The 27984-nt window shown below is 44.6% G+C and overlaps 3 protein-coding genes across 3 annotated transcripts in view; 1 reads left to right on the top strand and 2 right to left on the bottom strand.

The window, feature by feature from the left end:
• STK10 (serine/threonine kinase 10) overlaps nucleotides 1-12148 on the bottom strand; it is a 64848-nt gene extending 52700 nt beyond the window's left edge. The window contains exon 1 of the mRNA XM_028717701.2: nucleotides 11523-12148. Within this exon, the coding sequence (XP_028573534.2) occupies nucleotides 11523-11678 (156 nt within the window). The 5' untranslated portion in view covers nucleotides 11679-12148. The remainder of the gene's footprint in view (nucleotides 1-11522) is intronic.
• Nucleotides 12149-16957: 4809 nt separating this feature from the next.
• Nucleotides 16958-21487, top strand: EFCAB9 (EF-hand calcium binding domain 9). Its single transcript, XM_028717698.2, has 4 exons — nucleotides 16958-17096; nucleotides 18606-18754; nucleotides 20055-20231; nucleotides 21112-21487. The coding sequence occupies exons 1-4, from the start codon at nucleotides 16961-16963 to the stop codon at nucleotides 21265-21267; spliced, it is 618 nt and encodes a 205-aa protein (XP_028573531.1). The 5' UTR covers nucleotides 16958-16960; the 3' UTR covers nucleotides 21268-21487.
• A 2624-nt stretch (nucleotides 21488-24111) lies between these two features.
• The window catches only part of UBTD2 (ubiquitin domain containing 2), a 44481-nt gene continuing 40608 nt past the window's right edge, over nucleotides 24112-27984 (bottom strand). The window contains exon 4 of the mRNA XM_028717696.2: nucleotides 24112-27969. The gene's annotated coding sequence lies outside the window, so the exon portion shown is untranslated. The remainder of the gene's footprint in view (nucleotides 27970-27984) is intronic.

Genomic DNA, 27984 nt, shown 5'->3' with positions numbered 1-27984 from the left:
TAGAGAAGGGTTGTTGTTTATTTGCCCTGTCCCCACCCACCCCTTCTGCCCTTGCCAGCACAAGTGGTTGGACTGTGGCAGTGTCTATGCTGCTCTATTGAGCACTAAATGGCAAGAGTTTGGATTGCCACCAAAGTGCAGCTTTGGCTGAATGAATGGGATGAAAACCAAATTGAAGAGGGTTGAGGCAGGTGGGTGGGGGAGGGATATTGGAAAGTTAAAAAGTGCAGTGCATTTTCAGATATAGGCATTCCCCACCCAACCCCAAAAAAGTGTCAGTGGCTTTGTGGAAGCATTTCAGACACAGGGGCTTCAGATAGAATGTCTGAAGCTGATTAGAAAGTCAATAGGGGCCACATAGGATTGCTACAAACATGAAGCTACATGAATAAAGCAAAAATTGGAAAGGCTGTGCTGAGTGGCACTATTATTTCTCTAGTCATTGTAGCTGGGTGTTTCAGAAGCAGAGAATGCTAGCCATGGAACAAAGCACCTGTTATATGACACCATTTGTGTAAGAGCTTATCAGAATTGCTTTAAAGCTAACTGGGGCAAGTCAAAACACAGGAGATGCAAATACCTATCACCTTGCCTGGAATCGACAGGGAGAACAGCCCACAAATTGAAGACAATAAGTATTTCATCCACATTAGCCTTACAGAGCTCTTCAGCAAGCCTCAGGGTTTCTGTGTCTTATTGTGAAGGCCAGAAGGCTTCAAGTGGGCAAAAGAATAGGAATGAAGTTCAAGACTGAGAGCTATGCCATGCAAGAAAGACTCCGATTAATTCAGTCAAACATTGCCCTCTAAGAGTTTCAGGTCTCACATAATGCACGCAGGAATCCATGGAATATTTGAAGCATCTCAGTGCCACCAGTGCTATGCTGGCATTTTCCTCTTAGAGAAGTTTGCTGAAGCTTTACCACAAATGTCAGAAATCTTAATTTCTGCTCGCTTTCAAACGCAAGCCACTGCATTAAAAGGCCGAGTTGTCCAGCAGTTACAGCAGAAGTCTGCAGTATGGAAATTAATGTCAAGAAACTACCACAAACAGCCCTCTAGCAAACCGGTTGAGAGCTCAGATGAGGTGTGGAGACAATAATTCCCACCTGGGAGATATTTGGACCACCTTACAATAGTGATAAGGGACACGGGTGGCGCTGTGGGTTAAACCACAGAGCCTAGGACTTGCCGATCAGAAGGTTGGCGGTTCAAATCCCCGCAATGGAGTGAGCTCCTGTTGCTCGGTCCGTGCTCCTGCCAACCTAGCAGTTCGAAACCACATCAAAGTGCAAGTAGATAAATAGGTACTGTTCCGGCGGGAAGGTAAACGGCGTTTCCATGCACTGCTCTGGTTCGCCAGAAGCGGCTTAGTCATGCTGGCCACATGACCAGGAAGCTGTATGAGGCCAGTAAAGCGAGATGAGCGCCGCAACCCCAGAGTCGGCCACGACTGGACCTAATGGTCAGGTGTCCCTTTACCTTTACAATAGTGATGGCTCTGATCCAAAATGAAGCAGGCTGGCTCATGGGCTCTGGAGCTATGTGGGAGCCTCTAGAGCTCATTCATGTAATCAGGAAGAAAGTAACTTATTTCACAACATAAAAATATATTCATTAGCGGAAAATAGCATTGAACTGTATAAGTCACATGCAGAATTTGCCAGAGATATATTCGTACTCGAAATCCAGGAAATGTAGCACTAGGGTAGGGTCAAAATAAATTTAATTCAGCTAGGAAATGACAACATTGCATCTGACAAAATGATTGGGGTGGGGGAGGGAGGGAGGAGAGAAGGGGATTTGCAGTGTTCAGATCATTTGAGGAGGTGTCGGGAATTCCCCAGCCATTAGATTCTAAAAATAATCACCTCAAATGTTTGAATTATGGCACAATCCTAATCAACATGTGCAGAGGGGGCAACCAAGATAGCAAAGGTCTGAAATCCAAGCCTTATGAGGAACACTTGAGGGAGCTGGGTATGTTTAGCCTGGAGCGGACTGAGAGGTGATATGATAGCTATCTTCTAATATTCAAAGGGCTGTCATGTGCAGGGGTCAGCAAACTTTTTCAGCAGGGGGCCGGTCCACTGTCCCTCAGACCGTGTGGGGGGCTGGACTATATTTTTTTGGGGGGGATGAACAAATTCCTATGCCCCACAAATAACCCAGAGATGTATTTTAAATAAAAGGACACATTCTACTCATGTTAAAATATGCTGATTCCTGGACCATCTGCGGGCCAGATTGAGAAGGCGATTGTGCCGCATGGGCCCCAGAGCCTTAGGTTGCCTACCCATGGTCATGTGGAAGATGGAGTAAGCTTGTTTTCTCCTGCTCCAGAGGGTAAGACCCAAACCAATGGATTCAAGCTAAAGAAAGGAGATTCCAATTAAACATTAGGAAGAACTTGCTGTTTGTAAGAGCTGTTCAACATCGCAATGTGGTGGACTCTCCTTCATTGGAGATTTTTAATCACAGGTTGGATGGCCATCTATCAGAGATTCTTCAGCTGGGATTCCTGCACTGTAGGGGGTTGGACTAGATGACCCTTGGGGTACCTCCCGACTCTAGAATTCTATGATCCTATATTTACTCAGAAATCAGTCCTACTGAATTCACTGGGGCTTACTCCCAGGTTAGCACGGTTAGTATTGCAGGCTTAAAAAAATGATGATTTTGCACTGAATGGAGGATAAGGAGACAGACATTTTCAGCGTACTTAAGAAAATGGCTATTTGAAATGGAAAGCGGAGAATTGCTATAGTTAGGGTATATTGCAACACCAATAGAACAGAGAACTTTACAAAAACAAAAAAAACCCAGACCACATTTTCAGCAGGAAGTTACTTCAGTACATTGTTTGCTGCAGAAACAGGCAGTGTCAAGAGGCCACACTAGCAAAACACATCCTGCCACAGTCGAGTTATCAGGGGCGTAGGTGTTCTCATCAGTAGCCTCTGGAACAGAGCGATAGCATTTCACAAGAGGCACAGATGCATCCCTGCTGTTTTAGCAAGGCGGGCAGCTCTGGTTTGGGGCACGCTCAAAAATGCAGATAAACTTTCCTGCTCCAGTATTTGCAGTTGTACAACAACATTCTAGCAAGCTGACCTTCAGCCTGCATGTGTAAAAAGTTTCTTTGGGCTATTTTGCTTCGAGCATCCACCACTGTGGTATAGGTCTGAGCATCATACAAGCTGGTCAAGCATTTCAAATGGCCCATAACACAATATACTTTTCCTTTGCCTGGTTCACTGCTAACAAAGCCCCACCTACATAACGCTGAGAGTCACGCTCAGCTTCTTGATGCCTCAGGGCATCTGTTTTTACTGTCTGAGGAAAGGAAGAACAAAATGTTGGCAGCAGCAAGGAGCGTCAATCCCTTCTTCTGGAGACCGATATACATATATACCAATGAGGGATGGGGCCACTGCCAAAAAATGGCACCACCATGTCAGGTTCAACTCTTGTCTCTTGATGGGCAGTTCTTTGCACTCACGAGTGGCAGCTGTTTATGGGGAATTGTGGAAGCGGTGGGGGTGATACAGAAAAGCAGAGCACAATGGAGTCCTGACACAGGGCACAGAGCAAGATGTTAAGGAGGAACAGGAAGGAACTTGGCCATGGGCTGCCATTTTTAGCAGACAGAGATGGAAAGGACGTGCAGAGCATCCTGCAGACTTCAGAGACTCTCTAAATTACAAGGGATTACCTTCTCATACCTAGCAAGCTCAGATGTACAGAACTGCAAGATCCAGAGTCCTCTGCAGAGCTTCTAATTGCTTTGAATGGATTTTGGACTGGATCAACATAAACATTAAGCAGACTTTGTTTCAGTAGTTAAGAGTCTTATGCTCTTCACTAAGTGCTGCACCTGCCAGTTACATGCCTTGTGCAAAATCTCTCCCAGTGTATCTGCTTCAACCTGTAACACCAATAGTTCCTTTGATCCCCGTGCATATATGCAAATTAACGAAAAGGTCTGCTTTATTCTGTATTAAAAAAAGCTTCAATGGTGTAGAAATAAAATTATTTTAAAGGTTTTCTTTTTCTTTTTAAGGGCATTGTGCTGACACGGTAACATCTGTTGCAGAAAAGCAATCAAATTAGTATTGTTTTGCTGAGAGAGACACCCATTAAAATGAATGTACACTGCAATGGTGCTCAGCAGTGAACCACCACACCACTGACTCCCCCTTACTTCCCTTCCCTTTTCTTAAACAACAACAAGCATTTCTTTTGTCCCAGTTTCCACAATTTGAGATGGGATATGTGTTTTCTTATCAAGTTCCCCCTCAACATATGCATGGGTTGGGGAAGATGATGAAAGACAAAGTGAGAGACACTTGTTCTAATCTAGGCAAGCTACACATTTTAAAGGCAGCTGATAAGCCTCGTTTAAAAAAAGACATGGCAATATATTTCCCCCATAAACTCATTGCATGCAACCCAAATTCCTCAACGTAAAACATTCAGAGTGCTTATTCGTCAGGTTGTTTTGCACCCAACTATTATTTTCTGTGCGTTGCTGGCAGACACAGGACATGATGACGAGGACATGATGAGGAATGCCTTGGGGACAGCCAAACTTACCCTAGTTAAATTGGTAATTAAACTGGGGAAACCGCAGTAATTACTGAGCCATTTGCTGGATGTCATAACATTATTCCAGATTTACTGGGATAATTATTGTTCCAAGACACTGGCTGAGAGCTGTCTATGGCTTGGTACAATGGGTTGTCAGGGGGAACAAGAGCTTAGAGGCATCTGAGCCTCCTACACCCTGCCTGGAAAGGATTGGACCCTCCTTGCTGCTCCTACTGAATCATCTGGAGGCAGTGCAAGACGGTCCAACAGGATAAGGAGCAAGGGTGGCAACCTTTGACCCTGAATATGTTGTTGGCACTCCCATCAGCCCTAGGCAGAACAGTCACTAGGTCAGAGTTGGTGAGAGTTGCAGCAGCTTAGCAATGCCTGGAGGACCATCCGTTTCCCTCGGGGTTCTCAAGCCCACTTTACCCCCCTCTCTCAGCATGGATGAGGCCATCTCAACCATAGTGTGTGGCATCCTATCCCTGCTGAGGAACTGACTTACACAATACACCCGCCCCTTCCCCTCCTGAGTTCAGATACATTTGTATAGTTCTTTTGCTCCATGGGGAATGGAGAAAGATGCTAGAGCTAGAATGCCCACTTGAAAGAAGGGGGACACTTATGGCAGCTCCTTTGTCTTCTTGTCCACTGCTCTCTGGAGAGCAGGAAAGTTACCCACCTGCATGCAGCCTGTGTTTTTTATTATTATTATTATTATTATTATTATTATTATTATTATTATTATTATTATTAATTTCACTGCAGCTGCATCAACAAGAGAGCGTGAGGGTTGCTAAAGACCACTTTCTGAACTACTGAGTGACCTTGGCCCAATCTCTGCCTTCCGCTTGGTGTTTTAAAATGAACCAGGAAGTCCCTCTTCTGGCTGAGAGGAAGTCTCATGGAGAGGTATATAAACTGTATCTATAGTAAACATATGTGATGATAGGCACTTCTTAAAATACATTCCATTCCCCCTCCCCCAAGCTTTTCATTTTCATTTCATAACACAAGCAAGGGAGAGTATCCTTAACATGCCAACAAGATGTGAATAAATCACCCAGAACGGATGACCAGGAAGCCTCAAATTGTTTGACACAATCATGATTCACCTATGACACCACCGCCAATCATGCAGTCTTGGGTTACCAAAGTTATACAGTACACCTCAAATTTATTGAAAAACAACTGCTATATGATGACTGCTGCGTGTGCAAATTACAGGCCAATCCTAAACCCCACTGAAGCCAGCAGGAGTCACTCCTATGACTGTATGCTATGCATGTTCATAATAACAACTCTGTAAAATAGGGAGGATTATCTCTAAATTTGGAGGTGAGGCTGAGCAAAGGACAGTTTGCCCAATTCTTGGTTGAGCTGAGATCTGAAGCAGAGACTTTTCAATACAGGCTGGTTATTAATTTATAGAAAGCCAGTTCAGAGAAACTGAATGATACCTGAAGCTCTCTCGGCCACAGTTCAGTTTAGGGGACCGGTGCTGCTGCAGCTATCCACCACCTGGGCTGCATGAGTCCCACTATGAAATATATATGGTTTATATTACACAGCATTTAAGCAAAATGGATGTTCTTATACAGCATGTTGCTTATATGCTATGTAGTTCAGTTTTCTTAGATTTAATCATTACTCTGTTGGGAGTCTTTTCCGTACTCCTCACCCCGTCTCTCAATCAACTACTAAGAGAACTGCATGTACAAGAAGTCTGAGGTTCTGGACAAGGATTCCAAGCTGATAATCTGACAACAAAGCTGCCACCCTCGCCATGGCATTCGGAGGGCAGGGAAGGCCCAATCTGCCATGTTTGCGCAGGCTCAAAGGTCTCTGGGCTGTGGCTCAGCACCAGTGACATCACCGGGCATACTCTGGAGCCTACGGCCACCCAAGCTTGCCATGCCCTCTTCCCATTCAGTTATACAAGAAGTGAGGTAGGGAAGTCTTCCATCTTATGTTACTTACAGCACAGTCCCATGCATGCTTACTCACAGAAGTAAGTCCAAATGTGTTCAGTGAGGCTTATTTCCAAGCAAGTGTGCATAGGACTACACCTTAAATTTGTTTATCTTTGCACAATTAAATTCCCTTCCAACCCAAAATTTTTACAAGAAGCTACTCATACATCAGAGACGCGGGTGGCGCTGTGGGTAAAAGCCTCAGCGCCTAGGGCTTGCCAATCGAAAGGTCGGCGGTTCGAATCCCCGCAGCGGGGTGCGCTCCCGTTGCTCGGTCCCAGCGTCTGCCAACCTAGCAGTTCGAAAACACCCCTGGGTGCAAGTAGATAAATAGGGACCGCTTTCTAGCGGGAAGGTAAACAGCGTTTCCGTGTGCGGCTCTGGCTCGCCAGAGCAGCAATGTCACGCTGGCCACGTGACCCGGAAGTGTCTTCGGACAGCGCTGGCCCCCGGCCTCTTGAGTGAGATGGGTGCACAACCCTAGAGTCTGTCAAGACTGGCCCGTACGGGCAGGGGTACCTTTACCTTTTACTCATACATCAAGGACTGCCCATGTCGGCAAGGGGGCATAATCTGGCCCTCCAAAATGCTTAAATTCCACTATTTCAATGGGAAAAACTAAACAGGCCTAAAGCCACACTTTCCTGAGAGGTAAGCCCCGCTGAAAGCAGTGGGACAACTTCTGAGTAAGCTTGCAGTGGCAATTGTGCTGCATCTTTCGCCCACTGGAGCTCTGCTTGACTTTGGCTGGATTTAAAAACTAGCAAACAGGAAAGGGGGCATAAAGAAGGAGTGAAAGGAGGTGGAGGAAATGGAAAAGTCTGATCAAGTACAAAGAAAGGAGTGGAAGCTGAGCTCATTCCCTGGGTTTTTGTTTGAACAATGAAGCCCTTGCCCAAAGAAAAAAATCATGTTTAAAAGACCATGAAGAGAAATCATGCTTAAACGACCATGAAGTAAGGAGAATAAATTCATGTTGGGTATGAATGGCACAATGATGGGGTTGAGGAGTGGTGCACTCAATCAGAATTATTCCAGGGAGGCAACTATGTCTGTTGGCTTAGCTGCAATCTTATGCCAATTTATAAGAAGCAAGCCCCACTGAACCAAATGTACAAGATTGTGGTGTCTTAAAAGTTAAGCTTTTTTGGGCCAGAGCCCACAACTACTGGGGAGATGGACAGTCTTGGCAGGAGACATGCACGGAACAAAGGGAAGGGGGTCAGGAAGGCTGTTGGGGGGGTTAGTTGTGATAATTCATGCAGGGAAATAACCAGAGCATGGCCTTTAGACACACTTGAAAAGATCCATTTAAATGGATGTTAATTTCCAAATAAATGCTTTTTAACAGTGAGCTACAGTATTCCCAGAGTGACACATTCCTCCAGCTGGTATCACAGACTGGGTACCTCTCCCATTCCCTGTTTCTTTCTCTTTTATTGATGAGTGCAGTGCTTCCCCCATCCTGTCTTTAAAAAACAAAACAAAAAACAGAACAGGGACAACTAGCTGAAAATAAAATTATCCACATCATAATGCCACCATCCAAATTTATGATATGACTGCTTTGGAATACTGTGCACTGTCCTGATCATCTCACATCAAAAAAGATATTGCGGAGTTGGGAAACGTTCAGAAAAGGGCGACTGGGATGGAGCAACTCCCCTATGATAGGTGGGCATTTGCAGTGGTGGCTACCAACCTGGGTGGTTTTAAAGGAGGATTAGACAAATTGATGGAGGATATGGCTATCCAATGGCTACTAACCCCAAGCACTATGTTCTACCTTCACTGTTGGAGCCAGTATGCTTTTGAGTATCAGCTGCTGGAGAACAGGATACTGGACTAGATGGGACACTGGCCTGATCCAGCAGGTCTCATCTTACTTTCTTAGGAGGAAAGGCTTCTGGCATAAATGAGTAATTTCCAGTGGCTTGCAGCAGCATTTCAGTCTGAAAGTGGCAGCCTCTATCTACATTGCTTCTGCTAAACACACAAGTTCAATGCTTTTCTGAATTGTAACAGGAAAGACGTTTTTTTACTCTTGTGGTTTGGATGGACACACTAATTCTTGCCTTCCAGAGCAGTGGGAACACACATGCATCACATGGTTTAAATAGTTTACCACAATGGATTCTTGACAGCCGTTATTGTGTGTAGCCAACAGAATTGTCAAAGAACCTAGACTGAAATGCAGTCAGATGAGCCATTATTAGCCCTCCTCAAGCCTAGTACCCTTGCATATTGCTTAAGCCAGCTCTAGCCAACCTTCTGCCCTCCAGGTGTTTTGGACTACAACTCACCTCAGCCCCAATTAACATGCTGGGTAGCAGGTTGGCCAAGTCTGCCTTGTGCAATTGTGGCAGTGTTATCTGTTGCAACTGCTGAAGAACAGGTCAATTTTTTATTCTTACTTCCACAAAAAGGGAGCTGCGGTCCCTGCACTACACTAGTCATTTCAGCAATTTGTACTGCACTCACCAAGGGCAGGGATCCAAGCCAGTTCCCTTCATCTCTAAAGTCTAACGTATGGCCAGACTCCATCACTAGCCTCGCCTTACAGTACCACCTCTACTTGCCCAAGCCCCATTCAGGCTCTTGCTAACCTTGTTTCCCAGAAATCTGTCTTCAGTCTAGCAGCATTCATATCCCCCCTGCAAATGAGCCCAGCTGGCCTCTCATTAGCTTCTAGTCACTATTACTAACAAGATTTGCCAAGTCAATCCAGGCTCCCCAAAAGGATTTGTCTAGTAAAGTTGAAGACAGCTCTAGATTCAACACCTGAAGGCACTCAAATGGGCTAAGTGGGGGCGGGGGAGGAAAGAGGTCTGAACAAGAAGCTATTTTTATATATGTAAATATAAAGCACTAAGACCAACATCTGGAACAGCAAGCGATCTGTAGAGCAGTGTTTCCCAACCTTGTGCCTCCAGCTGTTTTGGACTACAATTCCCATCATCCCTTGCCACTGGTCTTGCTAGTCAGGGATGATGGGAGTTGTAGTTCAAAAACAGCTGGAGGCACAAGGTTGGGAAACACTGCTGTAGAGCATCTCCCTGACATTTTATAAATAAAGCTGCCCATTATCACAAATTGGACCCAATTAGCTGACTCAGCTGAGAAAATCTATGTGGCAGAAAGGAGCCTTCCCCAACCTGGAGTTCTTCAGATGTTTTTGACTATAACTCATCCCCAACCTGGTGCCTTCTTGGTGTTATGAAATACAGCTGTTCTCAGCATGCTGACAACAGCTGTAGATCTTAACACCTAGAGGGCGCCAGGTTGGGGAAGACTGATGAACAGTATTCTCAAAGCATCCATCTAGAAATACCTACTAACAGGAACTTGATGTGCCTTGCTGAAACATACTGGGGCTGAGCTTCTAGGGTTCCTGCTCAGAGGAGCTTACAATCTAAGAGAGAGGTGTTGGATCGGAGGCAGGGAGAATAGAACGACAAAATGCAGGGCACCCCTAAATCTGCACTACCTCTTTAATCCAAGATTACTTCACATCTCCCCTGAAGGAACACACAGTCTATATGATTTACAGACTTCTGGCAACACATGTGCTCTTGCAGGGGGGGCACTACATGGACATATAGAAAGAGGACACTTGATCCCCAAATCCATCCCCACCTGTTGCCATGAATGCCACTCTCATAAGAAGCAAGGATAAATTAAAAATTCTTTTGCGGAATATTTTCTTTCATCCCCCATTGCCCAACACCATTCCTACATGAAACGAAACCCAGTAAGAATTTGCTACTAACCAAATGGAAGAAGGATTTAACCTCCTCTCAAGGCTTTGCAGGCTGCATAAATGTGACAGCAGCTATGGGAGGCTACTAGCTGTGATTGCTTTGCAGGGCCAGAGGCGGGATGCCTATGAATACCACTTGCTGGGGGAAATCGGCAAAACAGGGCAACTGCACTCATATCCTGCTCAGGCACAGGCCCTACCATTGGCCAGCTGTGTTTGGGTGCCATGGTGGGACATCAAATTATTAAGTTATTTAGTTTAATATTTATTGTACTTTTACTGTTGGAGAAGAGGAGCTTTCTACCTTAAGTGGCAGAATAACTTGGCTGTGCTTTAGCACTTTAACTGGTTCAAGCAGCAAAGTATTTAAGGCCGGCCCTTGCAGCTTCTGGTTGGCCAGTGGCCTGGCCTATGCTGGACCAGAGAGGCCTTTGGTTGGATCTAGCAGGTCTCTGCCTATTTCTCCTTTCAATAATTAATGCCTTTCAATCCCTGAACTGTATTATTCACACTGGTAAGGAACAATATTTTTCTATCCAGGATGGTTTGCACGGACTTGCCATGTGTACAAGGAGTAAAGTTATCCAAACAAAATCCATATGCACACAGCTGTGGAGTTTGCAGGATTCCTCAACCTACTAAAAAGCCGGGGGAGGGGGATTGGGAAAGGCAGTGACCATTCTGATCTATTCAGGTGTGTTCCCGATGCAAAAGTTAACTCACACCACTGGATACAGGTAAGTTTCACATTTATGAATGCCCAAATCAAAGGCACTTCTTCAAAGAGGACGAGTTACTTGTTAAAGTGACATCCTACAAGATAGTTTACCCCCTCCCCCTTTCCCAGAGTAAGCAACAAAAGTATAACAACTTATCCTGTAGGTATGAAACGAAACCCCTAAGTGTTTGGGGAGAACTCCACGTGACTTTGGTGAAAATGAACTCTCAGCTCCTCTTGAGGAAACAGTCTGGTGTCACGGCTCGCCACCCTCCGAACCGCATACATTGCTACCTAACGCGGTTTGCAATGTGTTCTTGTGAATACGAGAGAGACTCGAGAAATCCCATGCGCCAGCCTTTCCTTCTTCGTTTCGTGAAGTTGCCGGTTCTTTTACCTTACCCCACCAAGCAAACCCCACGCGCCTACAAGGCGCGCCGAACTCGAACTCGCTCCCGCCGCCGCATCTTCTTGCTCACCTTGTACACTTTGCCGAAGGCGCCGTCGCCCAGCTCTCCGACGATCTCCCACACCTCGTTGGGATCCAGGTCCCGGCAAACGTGCTCATACTCCTTGGATCGGCGCTTCTCGAAAGCAGAGAGGCGCAGGATGCGGCGGAAATTGGCGAACGCCATGGCACTGCCCCGGGCTGGCCCTCGATGGTCCGACCATAAACCGAGAGGGCAGAAGGGAAACGGGTCCGGCGAGCCAGCAGGCGCTGCGGTCGGCTAGTCCGCGAGAGGCGAGCGGCGGCAGGCACCGGCTGGTTGGGCGGCAGCTCTCGAACCCAGAGCCGCTCTGGAAAGCAGCGCGCAAGAACAACTCCTGCCCGGCAGACGCACCGTTGCCTCGGCTGGGAAAGCGAAAGGATCGGCTCAGCCTGCTCGGCTGCCTCTCTCTGCGCTTCCGCGGCCACGCGTGGCGCGCCCCCTCGCCGGAGAGCGCAGGAGCCGGCGCTCCGCAGCGACCACCCCGGAAGAGAGCGCTCAAGGCGAGCGCGTGGAGTGGCCTCGCAGCGCCGCTTCACCTGCTCGGGCTTGGGCGCGCATCTCTGCCCCCGCCCCGTCCTGGCCACACCGGGAGCCCTCCGCGTCCCGCTCGCCCCGCCTCCTCCTCTCGGAGCCGCCACTTGCGTGTCTTTCCTGGCCCCGCCCCGGAGCCGTGGGTCGTGCGAGCCCGCCCCCCGCTCGGCCAAGCAGCCCTCCGCCGCTTCCACAGCGTCCCTCCTTCGCAAACACCCCTCGCAAGGGGCCAAGGGAATTGTAGTTTCCGTTTCCGATTCCTTTGCCCCTGCTGGGGATCGGGAAGAAGAGGGGTCTCTCCAGGAAGGGAAGCCACCCGGCGAGCAAGCGAGCTGTCCCGGCTGGCGCTCAAGTGGCTTCGTGGCTAAGACGTGCAACGGAGCTCCAGTCCGCCCCGCGAGGAAGCTGAAAGCGGGACGTTATCTCGTGCGCCGCCGGCACACTTTCTAACTCTGGGAAACCCGGGAGGATTAAAGATTATATCACTTCTTTGGAAATGGTCCGAAGGGAGCTAAGAATGTGCGTGTCGGGGAAAGTGACCTAAAGGAACTACGAGAGGCGATCTAGCAACCCCGCTTACCTGGGAGGGAGCGCCACTGAATGGAACAGGAGTTCCCTTTGAGCAGACTTGGCTCAGATGGTGGAGCTGTAAATGTCATCCTTGAGCAGAGAGTCTCTTATTCAGATAACGATTTGTAAATTGTAGCTTTGCATTGATTAGCAACACTAGCTTTAGGGTTGCAAAAACACACAGACCCCCCCCCCCCACTGCGTTCCTGAAGGGTGGTAGAAGCGGTATTTGAATGGGTGTCTTTGTAAACAACCTATATTTGTGTGGAATTAATAATATTACCACCAGTACCCATGGTTTGGTGGCAGTGGTTTACAGTCACCTAATTCAGAATACAGTGGTACCTCGGGTTACAGGCGCTTCAGGTTACAGACTCCATTAACCCAGAAATAGTACCTCGGGCTAAGAACTTTGCTTCAGGATGAGAACAGAAATTGGGCAGCAGCCGCGCAGTGGCAGCAGGAGGCCCCATTAGCTAAAGTGGTACCTCAGATTAAGAACAGTTTCAGGTTGAGAACGGACCTCCGGAACGAATTAAGTTGTTAACCCGAGGGAACACTGTACTGTACAGTGGGCACTCGGGTTGCAAACGTGATCTGTGTGGGATGCACGTTCGCAACCCGCAGTGTTCGCAACCCACAGCTGCGCGTCTGCGCGGGTTGCTATTCGGCACTTCTGTGCATGTGTGACCGCCAAAACCCGGAAGTAACCCGTTCCAGTACTTCTGGGTTTCGGCGGTCCGTAACCCAAAAAACCGCAACCTGAAGCGTCTGTAACCTGAGGTATGACTGTAATCGAAGCTGCTCCACCTATGAGGCTGGGTGAAGCACTCGCCTCAGGCGGCGGAAGTGCAAGAGGTGGAACTCTGCTCACTCCACTGCTTCTGTCACCACCAGAACGCCACCTTCTTGCTGGCCACACAGAGGGGTTATGGTCCGCGATGCTGCTAATCATCTTACCCCAAGGCAGAGGAGCCAAGCGGCAACACTGGCTTTTGCCGAACCTGGTGGGAGCTGGGGCGTTGAAGTGGTGGCAGCATGGCATGGCAGGAGCAGTGGGGAGAGAACAGGAGGTGGCAATTCCCTTTTTGCCTCAGGTGGCAGAACAGGCCAGGGCGGGCCACCTCTGATTGTAATATAAAATTATTCAGAATAGCATGTCTTTAGTGGGCTTCCTACAACATAACACACACACACACCTATTATAAGTCATGCCAAATTTACCTCGCAAAAATGTCAAGGAGTAATTTAGACAGGATTACAGCAAGCAAATATGAGCCAATTACAGCTGTAATGAATGGCTGTTTGCTGAACCTGTCTTCTGAGGGCCCTGCTCTCTCCTTTGGCTTCTTCTAAGCTCACTTCTGTAGTTTCTGAGGCCTCTGTATGATCTTTCCAGCTTCAGGATTGCCTGATTTACTCTGATGACCTTTGTTACTCTGGCACGTAGCTTGCAACTCCACCATGACCTCACCGAGGCTTAGAGTATCACATCCCTTTGGCTGCCATTGGCTTAGTACCTCTCATCTCACAATGGGGTTTTGCAAAGACACTATCCGGCAGCTGGACTGAAAGCATAATGTAAGAGAAACCTGTTTTGAGATCCATGAACCAGTTTTACTAAATGAAACATACACTTCGACTTAATTGGACCTTGAACAAATATTCTACTAGATTGGTACAGTAGTCTTGGCAGAAACAGACCACTTCTGCTGCTCATACACACTAACAAATGTAAATGAATAGGGACATCTAGAGGAACTGCTTGGAATTACAGAATTTGGAAATGACAGGACTTGCTATGTGGTAAATCTTCACTAGCTTTGCCAGTTGCCATTTTGGCTGTCCATCTTGTGACCCACCAGACTGAATCATCTCCAGCTGGGGTGGGAAAAGCTCCTGGTCTGAAACCCCAGGGTTCTGCTTTTCCACCCAGGGGCCACATTCCCTCCTGACCACCCTTCTAGGGGCCAGTTTCTACACATGCTCATACATCCTCCTCTATTCTCCATCCAAGTAAGCAAGAGGCATTGTTAAAGGACACATTCATGTCTTGCAAAAAACACACCTAATGAGGTGTGAAGCCTAGCAAAAATGTATCATACTCATGATAATAAATGCTGGAAATGTAAGGGAAAAGCAGGAACCTTTTACCACATGTGGTGGACGTGCCCCAAGGTAAAAGACTTCTGGGAAAGGATTTATAATGGACTGAAAAAAGTGTTGAAAAACACATCAAGAAACCAGAAGGCTTTTTACTTGTTATAGTGGGGGGTGAAATCCCCAAAAAGGATGTTACTTTTTTTCTGTATGCCACAACAGCTGCGATAATATTACTAGCGAAGAATTGGAAGAAACAAGGTTTACCAACTATTGAAGAATGGCAGATGAAGATGATGGACTATATGGAACTTGCCGAACTGACTGGGAGACTCCGGGACCAGAGAGAAGAGACGGTGGAAGAAGATTGGAAGAAGTTTAAAGAATATTTGAAAAATATGTTAATATTTAAATCTTAGAATAGCTTTGGAAGTGGATATAGGCTGCAGGGTTAGAAGTAGAAGATAGTGTATTTTAAAAAAGTATTATTTGTAAGGAATAATATGTGAAGATTTTAATCGTAAAAGTAAGTGTGATTAAAAAAATGGTTAAAATTATGATATATGTAAACTAAAGATGAGGTAAAATGAAAATCAGATGGGGGGACTTGGGGAAGCTCACCAAACAATGTTTAGAAAAAATAAGGATAAGACAAGAATTTGTTTGTATTGTTTGTTTTTCTGTTTGTGTTGTTTATTTATGTTATAAAATGAATAAAAAAATTTTTGGGGGGAAATAGGAGGTGTGAAGCCAGGCCACTGAGGGCCATGGCCTGGGGAGAGTACCAACGACAAGAAAGAGAGGCCTAAATAGCAGCATTTGACCCCCAGGACCGAGGTTCCTCACTCCCAGTATTCAATAGATGGTATGGTCTAAACGGACCAAAGGTCTGACTCTGTATAAGACAGATTTCTAAGCATTGTAGCCTGTCAGATATTGAACCCTGTTTTTGCAACTCCAGGAAGAAAGCACAAATAAAGATCTAAGCCCTGAGAGCCTGCCATAAGTGGCAGGTAGACTGTTCTGCTTGGTGGGTTATAAGTTGTTACTATTCTTTGTTTTACATTGATGTTGTGGGCTTTTGTATGCTGTTAGCTGTAATTCGTGTTTCCTTTTTTGGGGATGAAAAACAAGATATACATTTTTTAAAAAAAATATTAATTGCAAAAACAAGTAATTTGTGATGCCCTGAGTTCACGATGCCCAGTGTAGAAAGATTAACAATGACTGATACCAACAGGGGGAAACCCCACCTAGCCCCTGCAATGAGAGCAGGCAGCTGATAATGTGAGAAAGCCACTTTCAAATCTCTGTTAAGCTTCAAACCTCCCTGGGTGGCCTTGAGCAACTCTCTCTCAATTCCTCTGACCTATCTGGGCCATTGTGGGCTAACACACCACTCTAGAGGGCCCTGGGCGAAGGATGATGTTACCCGGAAATGTAAGATGTTCTCATGACATTTCCTTATACAGGAAGACCCTTCCAAGTCTACAATACTAAAGGGCAGTCCATGCAAAGTTTACATCAGGATTGTGGAAAAGACTCAGAGGTGGTCAGGTGAAAAAAATAAGATGAGGCTCCTGCACCTTTAAGAGCTGTGTAGAGGAGGAATTGATGCAGGTGTTGCTTGCTTTGCTAGTTACACATGCTGAAATTTGCCCTTCTACCTGATTATTAAAGGTGCAGGGGTCCAGTCTGCTTTTTTCAACTGACCATCCTACTGGGCACACAAGCTATGGAGCCCAAACCTGTGCAGTAAACTTTCTGCCCCTATCCCTTTTCTGTTTCTACCTTCACCTTGAAGATTGCAATTTGAGGGAAGGTAAAATGCGCGGATCAATACTTAATCCACGGAGCAGGAGCATGTTCAGCCATTGGACTCCAAATCATCCCACCCCCACCAATGGTCAGTGATTATGGGAGCTGTAGTCCGGAGACTCAGAGTTTCCGCTCCCAGCCTTAATCCAACTGATTTCAATGTGGAACCCCCCCCCCCCCCAATTTCCTGTGGACTGCTCCAAGATCATTTCCAGTTTCGGTAATGTGTTGCTCCTGGGTCTGTTATGGCAGAGAGCACCCATTTTGAACATGGTAGAAGGTGGGGTCCCCCCCCTCTTTTCATCCTCCTGTTCTGGTTCCAAGGTGGAATTCTTTGACTGTGATGCAGGCGTCGCCATGAATACCTGCCAGCGTTCCGCAGGTGAACGGTTTTCATTGTCGGCAAAATGAAGCTGAAACCCAAATGCTTCCTGCACTTTCTGTGTTTGGATAAAATCTACTGCTTGTTATCTGTCAGAAACGCAAGGGCACTGGCGTCCTACTTTCAACTGCTCGATGTTCACAAAAATAATTCTCTGAATGGTAAGTTTCACACAGCAGCTAAAGTTAGGCCACAAAGGTGTGAACTGAAACTCCCAGCATCATCTCACTTTGCCTTCTAGCAGTTGCTGCCCCTCAGATCAGCTAGAAAGAGGGACTTCACGCGCTAACTGATCGGAAGAGGGAGGTGGGGATCAGAGCAGAGCGCATGAACTCTGAAGGATGTCTTCAGAAATGAAGCCTGTGGTCTTTCATTCTTAAGGGGTTTGGCCACAAGCCAGATTATAAAAAGAACCACCCCAGACTGGACCAAATATCTGGGAGGGTACACTGTTAGCACTGCTGTGTGGGCAAGGTACCCTTGGGAAGTTTACACACAAAATGTGGAGGCATAAACTTTCCCTTCGTTGTCCCTAGTATCTGGAATTCAGAGGGCAAAACTAGGTTTAACAGCAGCAGAAAATTAGGTTTAATAGCAGCAGCCCAACATGCAGAACTGGGTCTGACAATAAATTCCTATAACGTGACAGGGTGTGGTTTGGAGATTTAAGTGTAGGGCGGGTGGCTGTGGAGAACAGAACTCTTTCCTTTGCCTTCCACCTGCTGAAAATATACAGGTTTTCTTAAAAAAACCTATAGTTTTTTAAAAATCGGAAGAAACCCACACTGGAAGAAAAACGGCTTATTAAAAAGCTATTTTGAGCGACAAAGCATGGCTGCAGGAGGGTTCAGTCTCCTGCTGGCATACTGTGATTTGAAGTGTCATTGTTGCATCTAGCTGCTCCTCAATGTTGGAGCTCAGAATTCATCTGCTCATAATCCATTCCTGGGGCAAACGTAGGAGTGGCTGTTTCTGAATATCGCCTCTCCTAACTTATGCTTTGAATATAAGCACAATATGATGAGTATGTGTTTTCAAGTAAAATCATCTTCAATTGATGGCTCTTTAATGAGCATCAGTACTAGTTCTGCGACCACTTTCAGACCTCAGATTGCACTGCCCATACACTTTGAGGATTACGCGAGGCAAATGAAACGGTACGTCTCTTTCCAACTAATGCATGCCAAACATTTTGTGTCAATCAATCCAAAGGGGGAAGCTGATTTCCATGTTGTGGGAACATTTATTGCTAGGGGAGTGTGTTACCAAGATGCTCAGTATAACTGGAGCTTCGCACATGCCTCAAGACTGTGTGGATTTTGGCTTTGCTCTTGAGCAATGAGATATGGCCTAAACTGTCCCTGCCCCTCTGCCATATCTATTGTAAGCAGGTGCTCTCATTGAGTCTTAAAGTAATGGAGGCAACCTGCACCAATCACCTTCTCCTGTAGTCTGATTGCCTAAACTTACAATTCCTGGGAAAGTGCTTAGTCCTTTCTTGTAGATGAAGTTGAATATTAAGAGCATGCTCTGATTTACAAGGCAGTGAAAAGAGGTCTCCTGGTCGTTCTGTTGTGGGGAAACCACATTGTATCCTGAGATGAATATATAATTAAGGATGTATTTAAGGACATATTTAAAACACACATTTTTATGTGGATTTCCCCCAGATCTGCAGTTTTACAACTTTCTCCACTATGTAACTGACCTGAGCAAGGCTCAGATCATGCTGGTGTTTGACCTACTGGACTGGGATGGCAAAGGGGAGGTCAACTTTGATGAATTCTACATGTTGGTGTGCATCATAATGTCCCATGAGGTAAAGTTAACTTAGCAATTCCAGGCTGGGCTGGGGTAGGGGTAAGGGTGATGCTTCTGGCAGTACAGTATGTTCTGAATTCTATTTAGCTGAATAGGGGGCATTAAATGTAATATGGAGCCAGAGAGAATACATGCCCACCGAGCACTAAGAAAAAACAAACAAACCTTAGTTCTGGTATCACTAATGTGGTATCCATTGGTGTCAGTACACTCCCAGACACCCGCTGTGGTGCTTGTCAATGCCCCCTGCAGCTCCCCCCCCCCCCTTTAAAGTGCATTTGCTTGCCTTGGGGAGGGGTAGCTTGTTCCCACATTTTATTTATTCTTCTGTGAAATGGGTATTTTGAAGTGTCTATGACGGTTTTAGATTTCCATATGTGTGCCTGGGCCACAAAAGATTGTGAGTCCATCCCTTTGTTCATCCTAATGTAGTGTTGGCCAAACTTGGGTCTCCAGCTGTTTTGGGACTACAATTCCCATCATCCCTGACTACTGGTCCTGTTAGCTAGGGATGGTGGGAGTTGTAGTCCAAAAACAGCTGGAGGCCCAAGTTTGGCCAACCACTGATTAGGTATGATCATGGTTGAGGAAGCTGGAAATTGTCAGGCCTGCACACTGCTCCCCTTCTCCTTCCCTCGCATCCACCCACCCCACCCTGCCCAGCTTTAATACAAAGATGCTAGTTTGTGTTAAACAGAAGTCTCCATTACATTCATAAAAGGGAACTCTGATTTAATGGTGGCTTACTAAGCTGGATCAGATTGTGGTTTAAGATCCCGGTTAGTAAACCAATATTTAAATCAGATCTCTACTTTGAAGCTGGCATCTGAGGGAGGATTAGGATCTCTGCACTGAAGCCAGCACATGAGGAAGTGGGAGGAGGAATGGACACCAAGAGAAGACATCATACTGTGCAGGATTCTCAATGCATTGCCAGTTCCAAAGTTCTTGGACAACCTCAATTTCATCTTTCATTAAACTGATCTGGGCAAATCTAGTGCTTCAGTTCCTACAGGAACCACTGCATTTTGGAGACTACAAATTCTGTTCTCGTCAGCGAGGTTTATCCTAGTTTCACCATTTGAGACAATGGTCCCATTGCTCTTAATAGCAACCTCAAAGAAAACAAAACACAAATACCGAAATGTGCAGATGAGGAATGTTAAAAAGTCATATTCCCCCCCCCCCCCCATAACATCAGAGTAACATACGTGCCAATGCTTGGGTTTTATACTGCTGGAATTTATTTATTTTTAAAGAAACTTAATTTCTACTCTAACTTATCTTTCTGGGATCAGAACCACCTTGAAAAGCAGTTCATGTATCGTCATTGTCATCCAGTTTTTGAGCTGCTGGACATTGATGGAGGGCACACAGTCGGCCCAGCAGAGTTCCAATCCACTCGCTTCCTCTTTAATATTAAAAAGACCGAGCTGAGTCAGATATTCAAGGACTTTGACATCTCTGGTGATGAGGTAACATTGTGTGTGTCTGTTGGTAGGTGAGAGTGAGAGAACAAATGCCTGGGGATATGTGGGTTCAGGGGCATAGCCAAGCGGGGCAGGGAGGGGCAGTAAAACAATAAAAATACTTAACTGACCAATCACATCAGTTCTCCCCCCCTAACAAAAGTCCTGCCCCCCCAAAAAATCCTGGCTATACCCATGTGTGGGTCCCTCCCCTCCCCACCTATATTGCTCCATCTTAGTAAGTCTTTGACTTTCATTAGGCTGAAGAAGCCTCATCTAAGACTGCAACAACACGCACTATTGTTCGCACATCTGTGATGTCATGTGATTGACAGGTGGGTGGCAGTCCTGCCCACCCATCAAACTTGGCATGATGGGATGGTGTGTGTTTTTAAATTAAAAAAATCCAGTCGCCAGCCACATCCAGTTCCACACCCCCATTCAGAAGTCCATGGTAGGATTAGTTTATGTTCACAAGAATACCATGCATAATCCTGAGCTCCATTGAGCCTACCTACCCTTTTATCAACTTGGCAGCACCTCATGAAGCTGCTGGTTCCTCTGTGTGCAGGAACCATACCACACACATGAAAGGCATGCTAGCCTTAGATTTGCTTACCCATCTAAGATTCAGAGTTAATTGTAGCAGACGTTACAGAAACACATGTAAGAAATTCCACTTGTCCGTTTGATAATGCAGGCCATAATGCCTACAAAAAAATACTTGACTAGAGAGGTTTACCTTCAAGATCACCTCAGAAGGGCAGAGAGAAGACATAAAGGGAAGGATGGAAAACGCCACGTTCCTCCCATAGAATACTTGCTTATGAACTAGCCATTAATATTTCACTAAACTGCAATATTACCTTTTCCTTTCCATCACCAGCAACTGAACTACAAGGAGTTCAGGATGTTCACTATCTTCTGCATTGACAGACAACAGAGGAAGGCAAGGGAGAAACTGAGGAAGCAGATAGCTAAGGCTGAAGCTGCAGCAGCAGAAGCAGAATCATTATCTGAATTTTCTTTCAGTGACCTTTAATTACATATGAAAGAAAAGAGTGTTGCTTCCCCGGCAGCCAGAAATTTTAAAAACGAAACAACCCGTCTCCACACCACATGAAGCAGAACACACGATAAACACTCATTAAAAACAATTTGCAGGCTGTTTACAAAGATCAGAAGAGAACAGTGAGAATAAAAATGTGTGTTGGGCTATATAAACACAATAACTTTCTAAATAAATAAAGGTTGGTTTTTCAAAAAAGAGCCATCGATGCTAGATTGTTTATTCTTACTGCAAGAAGACCCACACTGACTTTCCCCCCTCCTCTTTCTGCTCCCCACCGCAACAGCCTGCCCTGGAGGATAGAGGGAACTCTCCAAAACATGGCATTGGCGGGGTGGGTGTGGGTGGGGGTGGGCTGGCGGCAGCGGAAGAGAAGAAATCCCATTGTGTAGTCAGACATCCTTCTGCTAATGGGACAATTCCATTGACAAAACCCCAAGTGAGAATCTGTGGCCATATCTCTCCCCCCCCCCCCCACTCTCCTGCCACAAATGCACACCCTGCTTTTTTCAATGCAGCACTAGGAGGAATGTTCTATCAGTGCAGGGATTTATCTGGGCACAATAGAACATTACCCTCCTCTCCTCTCCTCCCCCCAAACTGTTCTGTGGAGTTTCTCAACCCTCTAGAACAAATTTGGAGAAGGTGCAGGATATGCATGGGGAGTTGGAAATTCCCACTGCGCTAGTACAAACATTTAGCTGAATATTGTCCAATATTCTATTGTAATACATTGGTATGACACAAGAGTTTAAAGTGTCACCTACAGACAAAGTTGTAAACCCAAGAGCTCTCAAGAGAGTTTAAAAACAGTGGCAGAATATAACCAAGAAGGCTTTTGCTGAGACCCTTCTCAGACAGCAGTGGGACCCAAGGGAGAGCACTCAATGCAGAACAAAGGTTGGACCATGGATTGTATAACAGCATCATAATTATCAGCAGTTTTATTTTCAATTCCTTTTCTAATGATCCCCAGCATGGGATTTTCCTTTTTCACAGCAGTCACACACTAAGTCCACATCTTCATTGAGCTATCCACTACGACCTCAAGGTCTTGTTCAGTCACGGCCAGTTCAGACCCTCAGTGCTTGCCAAATACCTGGGAAAACAAAAATGTCATTGCCTGGTGCCGAAGCAATTGCAGGCAGGCTTCCCTGGGTAAAATGGGTGGCTACTACAAAAGGCCTTTTCTCACGTTGCCATCCTTTGGACCTCCCTTGAACGTAGAATGACAGAAAGAGCTTCAGACGCAGGTTGGGCCTTCATCTGAAGGGTTGGGCAAGTTTGAGGTCTTTTAGGTATAGTGGTGATCAAAACAATCAGATATCTGGGCATCACAAGAACATCATTTCAGAGGACATCCTCCAGACCATGAGACTGCAGGGAGGGACAAGGAAATGTTTTACCCTACAAGATGTTCATTTAGATCAACAGAAATAACAACTACTTTGTATTAAGGTTAGCAAAGGGGAAACCCCTCCCCTCTCACATTCAGATAACTTGCAGTTTGAAAGAAAGCATAACCTGTGCGGCAAAAAATTAAAAGGAAATAGAGACGCGCCAAATTCTGAAGGGGTCACTGCAATGTAAGGTGTCCTGCCAAAGGTTACTTCGTGAATGAATGGCTGCAGCAAGGTGTAAACTAGGATCTTCCAATCCTGTACTCTCAGTTGTCATGCTATACCTGCTTAAATTCTACTCTTCCCAGAGATGAAGAGATATCAGCAAAATAATCACCATCTCTGGTTGTCAAGATTTAACCTCCGGGTTTTTCTCAAAGGCAGTTAGTGTCTGTTTTCTTGCTCTCTCTCCCCACCTCCCTAAGGGGTCCTGAATTTAAGGCAATTATCTAGGTATTACCATGGCTATAATTTTAATATATTCAGCAGCTCATCTGAACTTCCTAACAAGGATGATTCAAATCAGATTGACTGGTATGGATCAAATTTATGCTAAAGCCATATTTAGTTTATGCTCACATGCATAAACCGTTTTAGAAATTAAAAACTAAACCCAGAATGATATAAAGGGTTAATTGCTGGCCTGTGATTGGATTGCCAGTGACTGCCATTACTAAGATCTCTATAGAAAGCCTTATATTTTGCTAGCTGGGTATACCAAAGCATTTCTGTAATGATACAGACCGTTCACTGACCTAAGGACTCCAATAAGACAGAAGAGACACAAGAGGCATTTTGCAGCTATGTTGGGTTAAGAGAAAAAGGACACAGAGTTTGTATTTTAAGGCAAGGCATCTCCAGTACCAATTTTATTTTTAAAAGCCAAATAATAATAATAATAATAACCAGGTTTTCTTGTTGTTTTTCCTTTCTGTTTAATACATAGAGTACTATACAGCATATTCCTGACTTTTAGGAAATCATGATGCTACACTGATTTACTTCATTTAATTGGTCAAAAAAGAACCTATTTGTGCTTTGCTATAGAATTTTAAAGGTGTGCACATACTACTGCAATGTCAGCACAACATAGGTACAGTATAAATATATAGTGCACCTTGAAAAGGCTAACCCAAATGTTAACTGCATTTCCAGACATTTCACCTTTGGGCTGAAGGAGACTGTAAGAAAAGTTTCGCACATCCTGCATGTACAAAGCTAAAAGATTTAGTTTTATAAAAGTTGTACGGAGGAGGAGTGGGGAAGTGCCACATCATTGGAATTCCCCTAATCAGACTTCCCTTTTTAGCTACTGAAAACTGTGTTTCTCTGTATTGGTACCCAATTGCCAACCACCTATGTAACAAGAATGCTTCTTTTGATACATGGCACAGAACAAACACTGTACAAAAAAAGATTTACCAGAAAAGAGAAGATTTTTATTCAAGAAATACAAATTGATGGTACCAGCCATCTTTGGAAGCCACTACCAAGAGGCAAATAGGACATTTAATTCCAAGTAATTTGCTCGTAACACATTAGAGAAGAATGTCTTTACACACCTCCAGCTGCCTAGTACACAATTTCAGGCATTGCTCAAAAGGCGATCTCCAGTTTCTAGACGTTCCCAGGACATGGAGAGGAGAGGCACTGGTAAGACCCTTGACAGAAGACCATTTCACTGTTTTTGAGTTTAAGACCCAGCAAATTGTTAAAAAATAATAATCAAAAAATCCTTTCCCATCTTTGGCTAGATTCAATTGCCAGAAAAAGGGGGATTAAAAGTGTCAGGTGAATTTTAAATATTCATAATGAAAACGACCATGCTTGCATTTTTTTTTAATTGACAACATGGTTCTGATCCAGAGATAATTAGCACAATATTGAGAAGTATCTAATACATAGTGTCCTCAGCCGAAGGACATGAGTCTATTTCATCACAGACTGCCATTCAGAGCAATGAGGTTCCAACCTCCTTAGGAAACCAACCGTATTTAAACAAACAAAAACCAAACCATTAAGCCATCTTCATACTCTTAGTACTTAAATAAGCTTGCTGGCATGCATCACAGTGCACTCCTCTTTCAAAAGGGGAGTCACAGCCCTGGATTTAAGTCTTCCTATAAATGGGACCAGAGTCTACATAGAAAGAAAAGCGAAGAGACAGGAAGGAAATAAAAATAAACCGCTGAATTAAATTAAAAATACTTCTTGGACACAGAGATATTTTTAAACCAGCTACACTAGTCTTGGATACATTGCTATTAGGCAAAAGAATCAGTAACGTCACAAGTGTTGCATTTTCCTATTTTCCTGCTTTAGAATACAAGATGTTGAAAAGGCATGGTTTGCCTCTAAATTCAGTTCTACAACTCCCATATATTGTATTTCTTTACACCATTTACATACTGTTGGGTACAAATTGTGTGTGTGGTGGTGGTGTTTTTGTTTAAAAAAAAACACTCAGGAAAAGGGTTGTCAGAGAAGTAAACTGAAAATGGAATATTATTGCAGACAGCTGAAGAAATGCACCCCCAAAAAGCTCCATATAATCTTAAGCAAAAACAACCTAGCCAGGGACAGTCATGTAAAGACCAAAAGAACTGCTGTTAGAAAACCAAATAGTTTTAGGCATCCGATATGCATAACTAACACTCTGAGACAAATTAAGAGATATGTCAATGACTGCAATCCTAAAATGATTTTCAAAAACAGCACAAAATTGCATTAACCTACCAGATATGTTTTTGTTATATTTTCTCCCTAAGGAGCAATGCACTAAACATGAAGGCCCATTTGCCCATCTTGCGAGCGACACTTAAAATCTTGTTTTATCAAAACGCATTGTGCCACAGCTGAATATATTGCTCTCATCACATCAATCTGAATCCTGATTATTTTTGTAAAATGAATAATGAAACTACAGTATTGAAAAAAAGAGGTATTATCTTTGTCCATCAAAATCCTCTCAAAACCCCGTTTATTACACTGCAATTTCACACTACACCCTTTCCCAAATACCTCGTCTCTCTAAAGTTTAGAGATCAAGGGAATTACAATCATGGCTTTTAATGTGATCATTTTCTTAATCTCGTTGTCTCGTGGTAGAATTTTGTGTAATGCCAATGCAACTAATGTACTAAGCCAAAGCTCTAGTCACATGTTTTGTTTTCAGAATAGGATGGAGCACAGTAAGCAGTATGTGTCTCCTATGCATTCATTCTCCTCGCAACCCGCTTTTTTACATAATGCAGTATCAACAGCGCTACTGTCCTTTTGCCTTTCAAGCTCATCCAAGACAGATTACAGAGAGTCCATTACTTCTGGGTCATGTACTAGTGACACGTCTGCAATAACAAGCATGAAAACCAAAGCTCTGTGCTAAACAAACCTGCCACCACCATATGTCTGTAGATATAATTCACTAGCAAAGGGGAGAAGGTAAATCAGAAATGGCGTATAAATGTGTTAAACTGTAAAGAACAATATTGTAACTGTTTGCTTGTTTGCCCTTGGTAGCTCTATGCCAAGTGTTCTGTCTTTAGAATGTATGTGAGTGTGTGCATGTATGTCTGCAGAAGAGGCAAAGCTTCGACTCCAACGATGGGAATGAGCTGGCACAGGTCAGAATCCAATCTGCATGCTGATAAAACGTTAAATGCATGCAACAGTGCTTACTTGAATTAGTCTTCTGTTAAAAGTAATAAATGAAATTGCTCGGCCTTGGAGATTAAAAACAATGAAAATCCAGTTGCCTCGCTTATTCTAACTGCTGGGTGAAGATGAACAACATTAGGTGAAAGGGATATTCCTGACTTATAATCAAGTTTACCCTAAAAAACCCAGTTCTTTCCAGAGCAGGAAAGAGTAAGAGTAAGCAAGAAACTAAGACTCCTACTTGGTTAACAGATGCATGCAATTTCCACTCAAAGTAAAAACTATTCACGATACCTGAGGAGTTACTTTTGTTTAGAGTTTGAGAGGTGGTTAAGTCACCACTATGCTTATGAAAGACAAGCAATCCTTGAGTGCCTGCCATCAGTACAAAAGGGAGGTATATTGATTTATTGTGCATATGTGCGTGCACAAGTTCCAATATGGTCCTTCATCACAGTTTGGAGGAATTTCACCACCATTCCAACTGTAGGGATAATGACCTTTTCCTTTCAAGCTGTTCCATTCTAACTGCTGAAGTGGGAGTGCAGCTCCCATTTTTCAGTGCAGCATCATCTGGAAATTTACATGTCATCAGCTTAAAAAGTGTCAAGCACACGTTTTTATTTCTTCACACACATGCGCACACACACCGATGTGAAATTATCTGTCGGAGAAGGTGACTGCATTTTTTAAGAACTGTAGAGCTGCATTCATGGAAGCAAACTTGTGGCAGAGGTAAGTGGAGCTACTCCAACACCCTCTTGTAACTTGTTCCCTAAGAAAAGTCTGACTACCACAGAGCATTCTACAGTCGAGGACTCATATTCTTTGCCAAATACATGCTGAATACCTGAATTCATGTTGGAAACCCATCTTCATCAAGCATGGCCAGTCCCATGGGTCAGCATCCTTAAGCAGCTGTCATGGGCCCATCATTATCACCTGACCCATAACACTGGCCACTGAAGAACAGCAGAAGCCATAACTGATGCCCGCCCCCTTTGTCAAAGATGACTGGCAAACCTGCCACTCAGATAAGCAAGTGGCAATAGTGGCTGAGAACAGCAGTGACTGTTGCTTGCTCATTCGCTCTGTCAATGGCAGCAAGAAGCAGCTACTACTGCCTTCCTCCAGGCATCAGAAGTATGAGAAGTGGCCCACTGGAAGGCATCTGGCTGAGTGAGCCTCACATCACAAACCTGGAGCTGGCCCAGCCATCAAGCAACGTGGCTTGAAAACATTTCAAGCAATCCTGAACACATTCCGAAAAGGGCAGAAGTCGTCACAGAAGTTATCAGCCTATTTTTAGCTCAATTCAATTTTAATATCTATAAATTATTTTTGTCCGTTTAACTTGGGAAAAATGAGACCACTAGACACATACTTTTATTTTGCAAGGTATACTTTTTGTGATATGTAATGGCTGTGGTGTGCACAAAATAAGTTTATTACTTTGAAATTACAAAGAAACTAACTGGTACCAACTAAATGGATCAACACCTAGGATGCCTCTCCAAAAATCAGCATTTAGAGTTTTTATGCAGCAGTCTAGCATTCCTTTTCACTTCAGTACATGTGGAATGACTTCAAAAAGAGTCACAACGACATTAGATTTTGCCTTAAATATAAAAAA

This window comes from Podarcis muralis, chromosome 2 (assembly GCF_964188315.1).
Source record: "Podarcis muralis chromosome 2, rPodMur119.hap1.1, whole genome shotgun sequence".
Lineage (NCBI taxonomy): Eukaryota > Metazoa > Chordata > Lepidosauria > Squamata > Lacertidae > Podarcis > Podarcis muralis.
This window is presented reverse-complemented; position numbering and strand designations above follow the sequence as displayed.

Excerpts from the sequence above, each read along its gene's own strand:
- EFCAB9 (XM_028717698.2), top strand. The coding sequence starts at position 16,961 with ATGAAGCTGAAACCCAAATGCTTCCTGCACTTTCTGTGTTTGGATAAA. Across the intron at positions 17,097-18,605 it reads CAAAAATAATTCTCTGAATG|ATCTGCAGTTTTACAACTTT; the intron begins GTAAGTTTCACA and ends GATTTCCCCCAG. Across the intron at positions 18,755-20,054 it reads GCATCATAATGTCCCATGAG|AACCACCTTGAAAAGCAGTT; the intron begins GTAAAGTTAACT and ends TTCTGGGATCAG.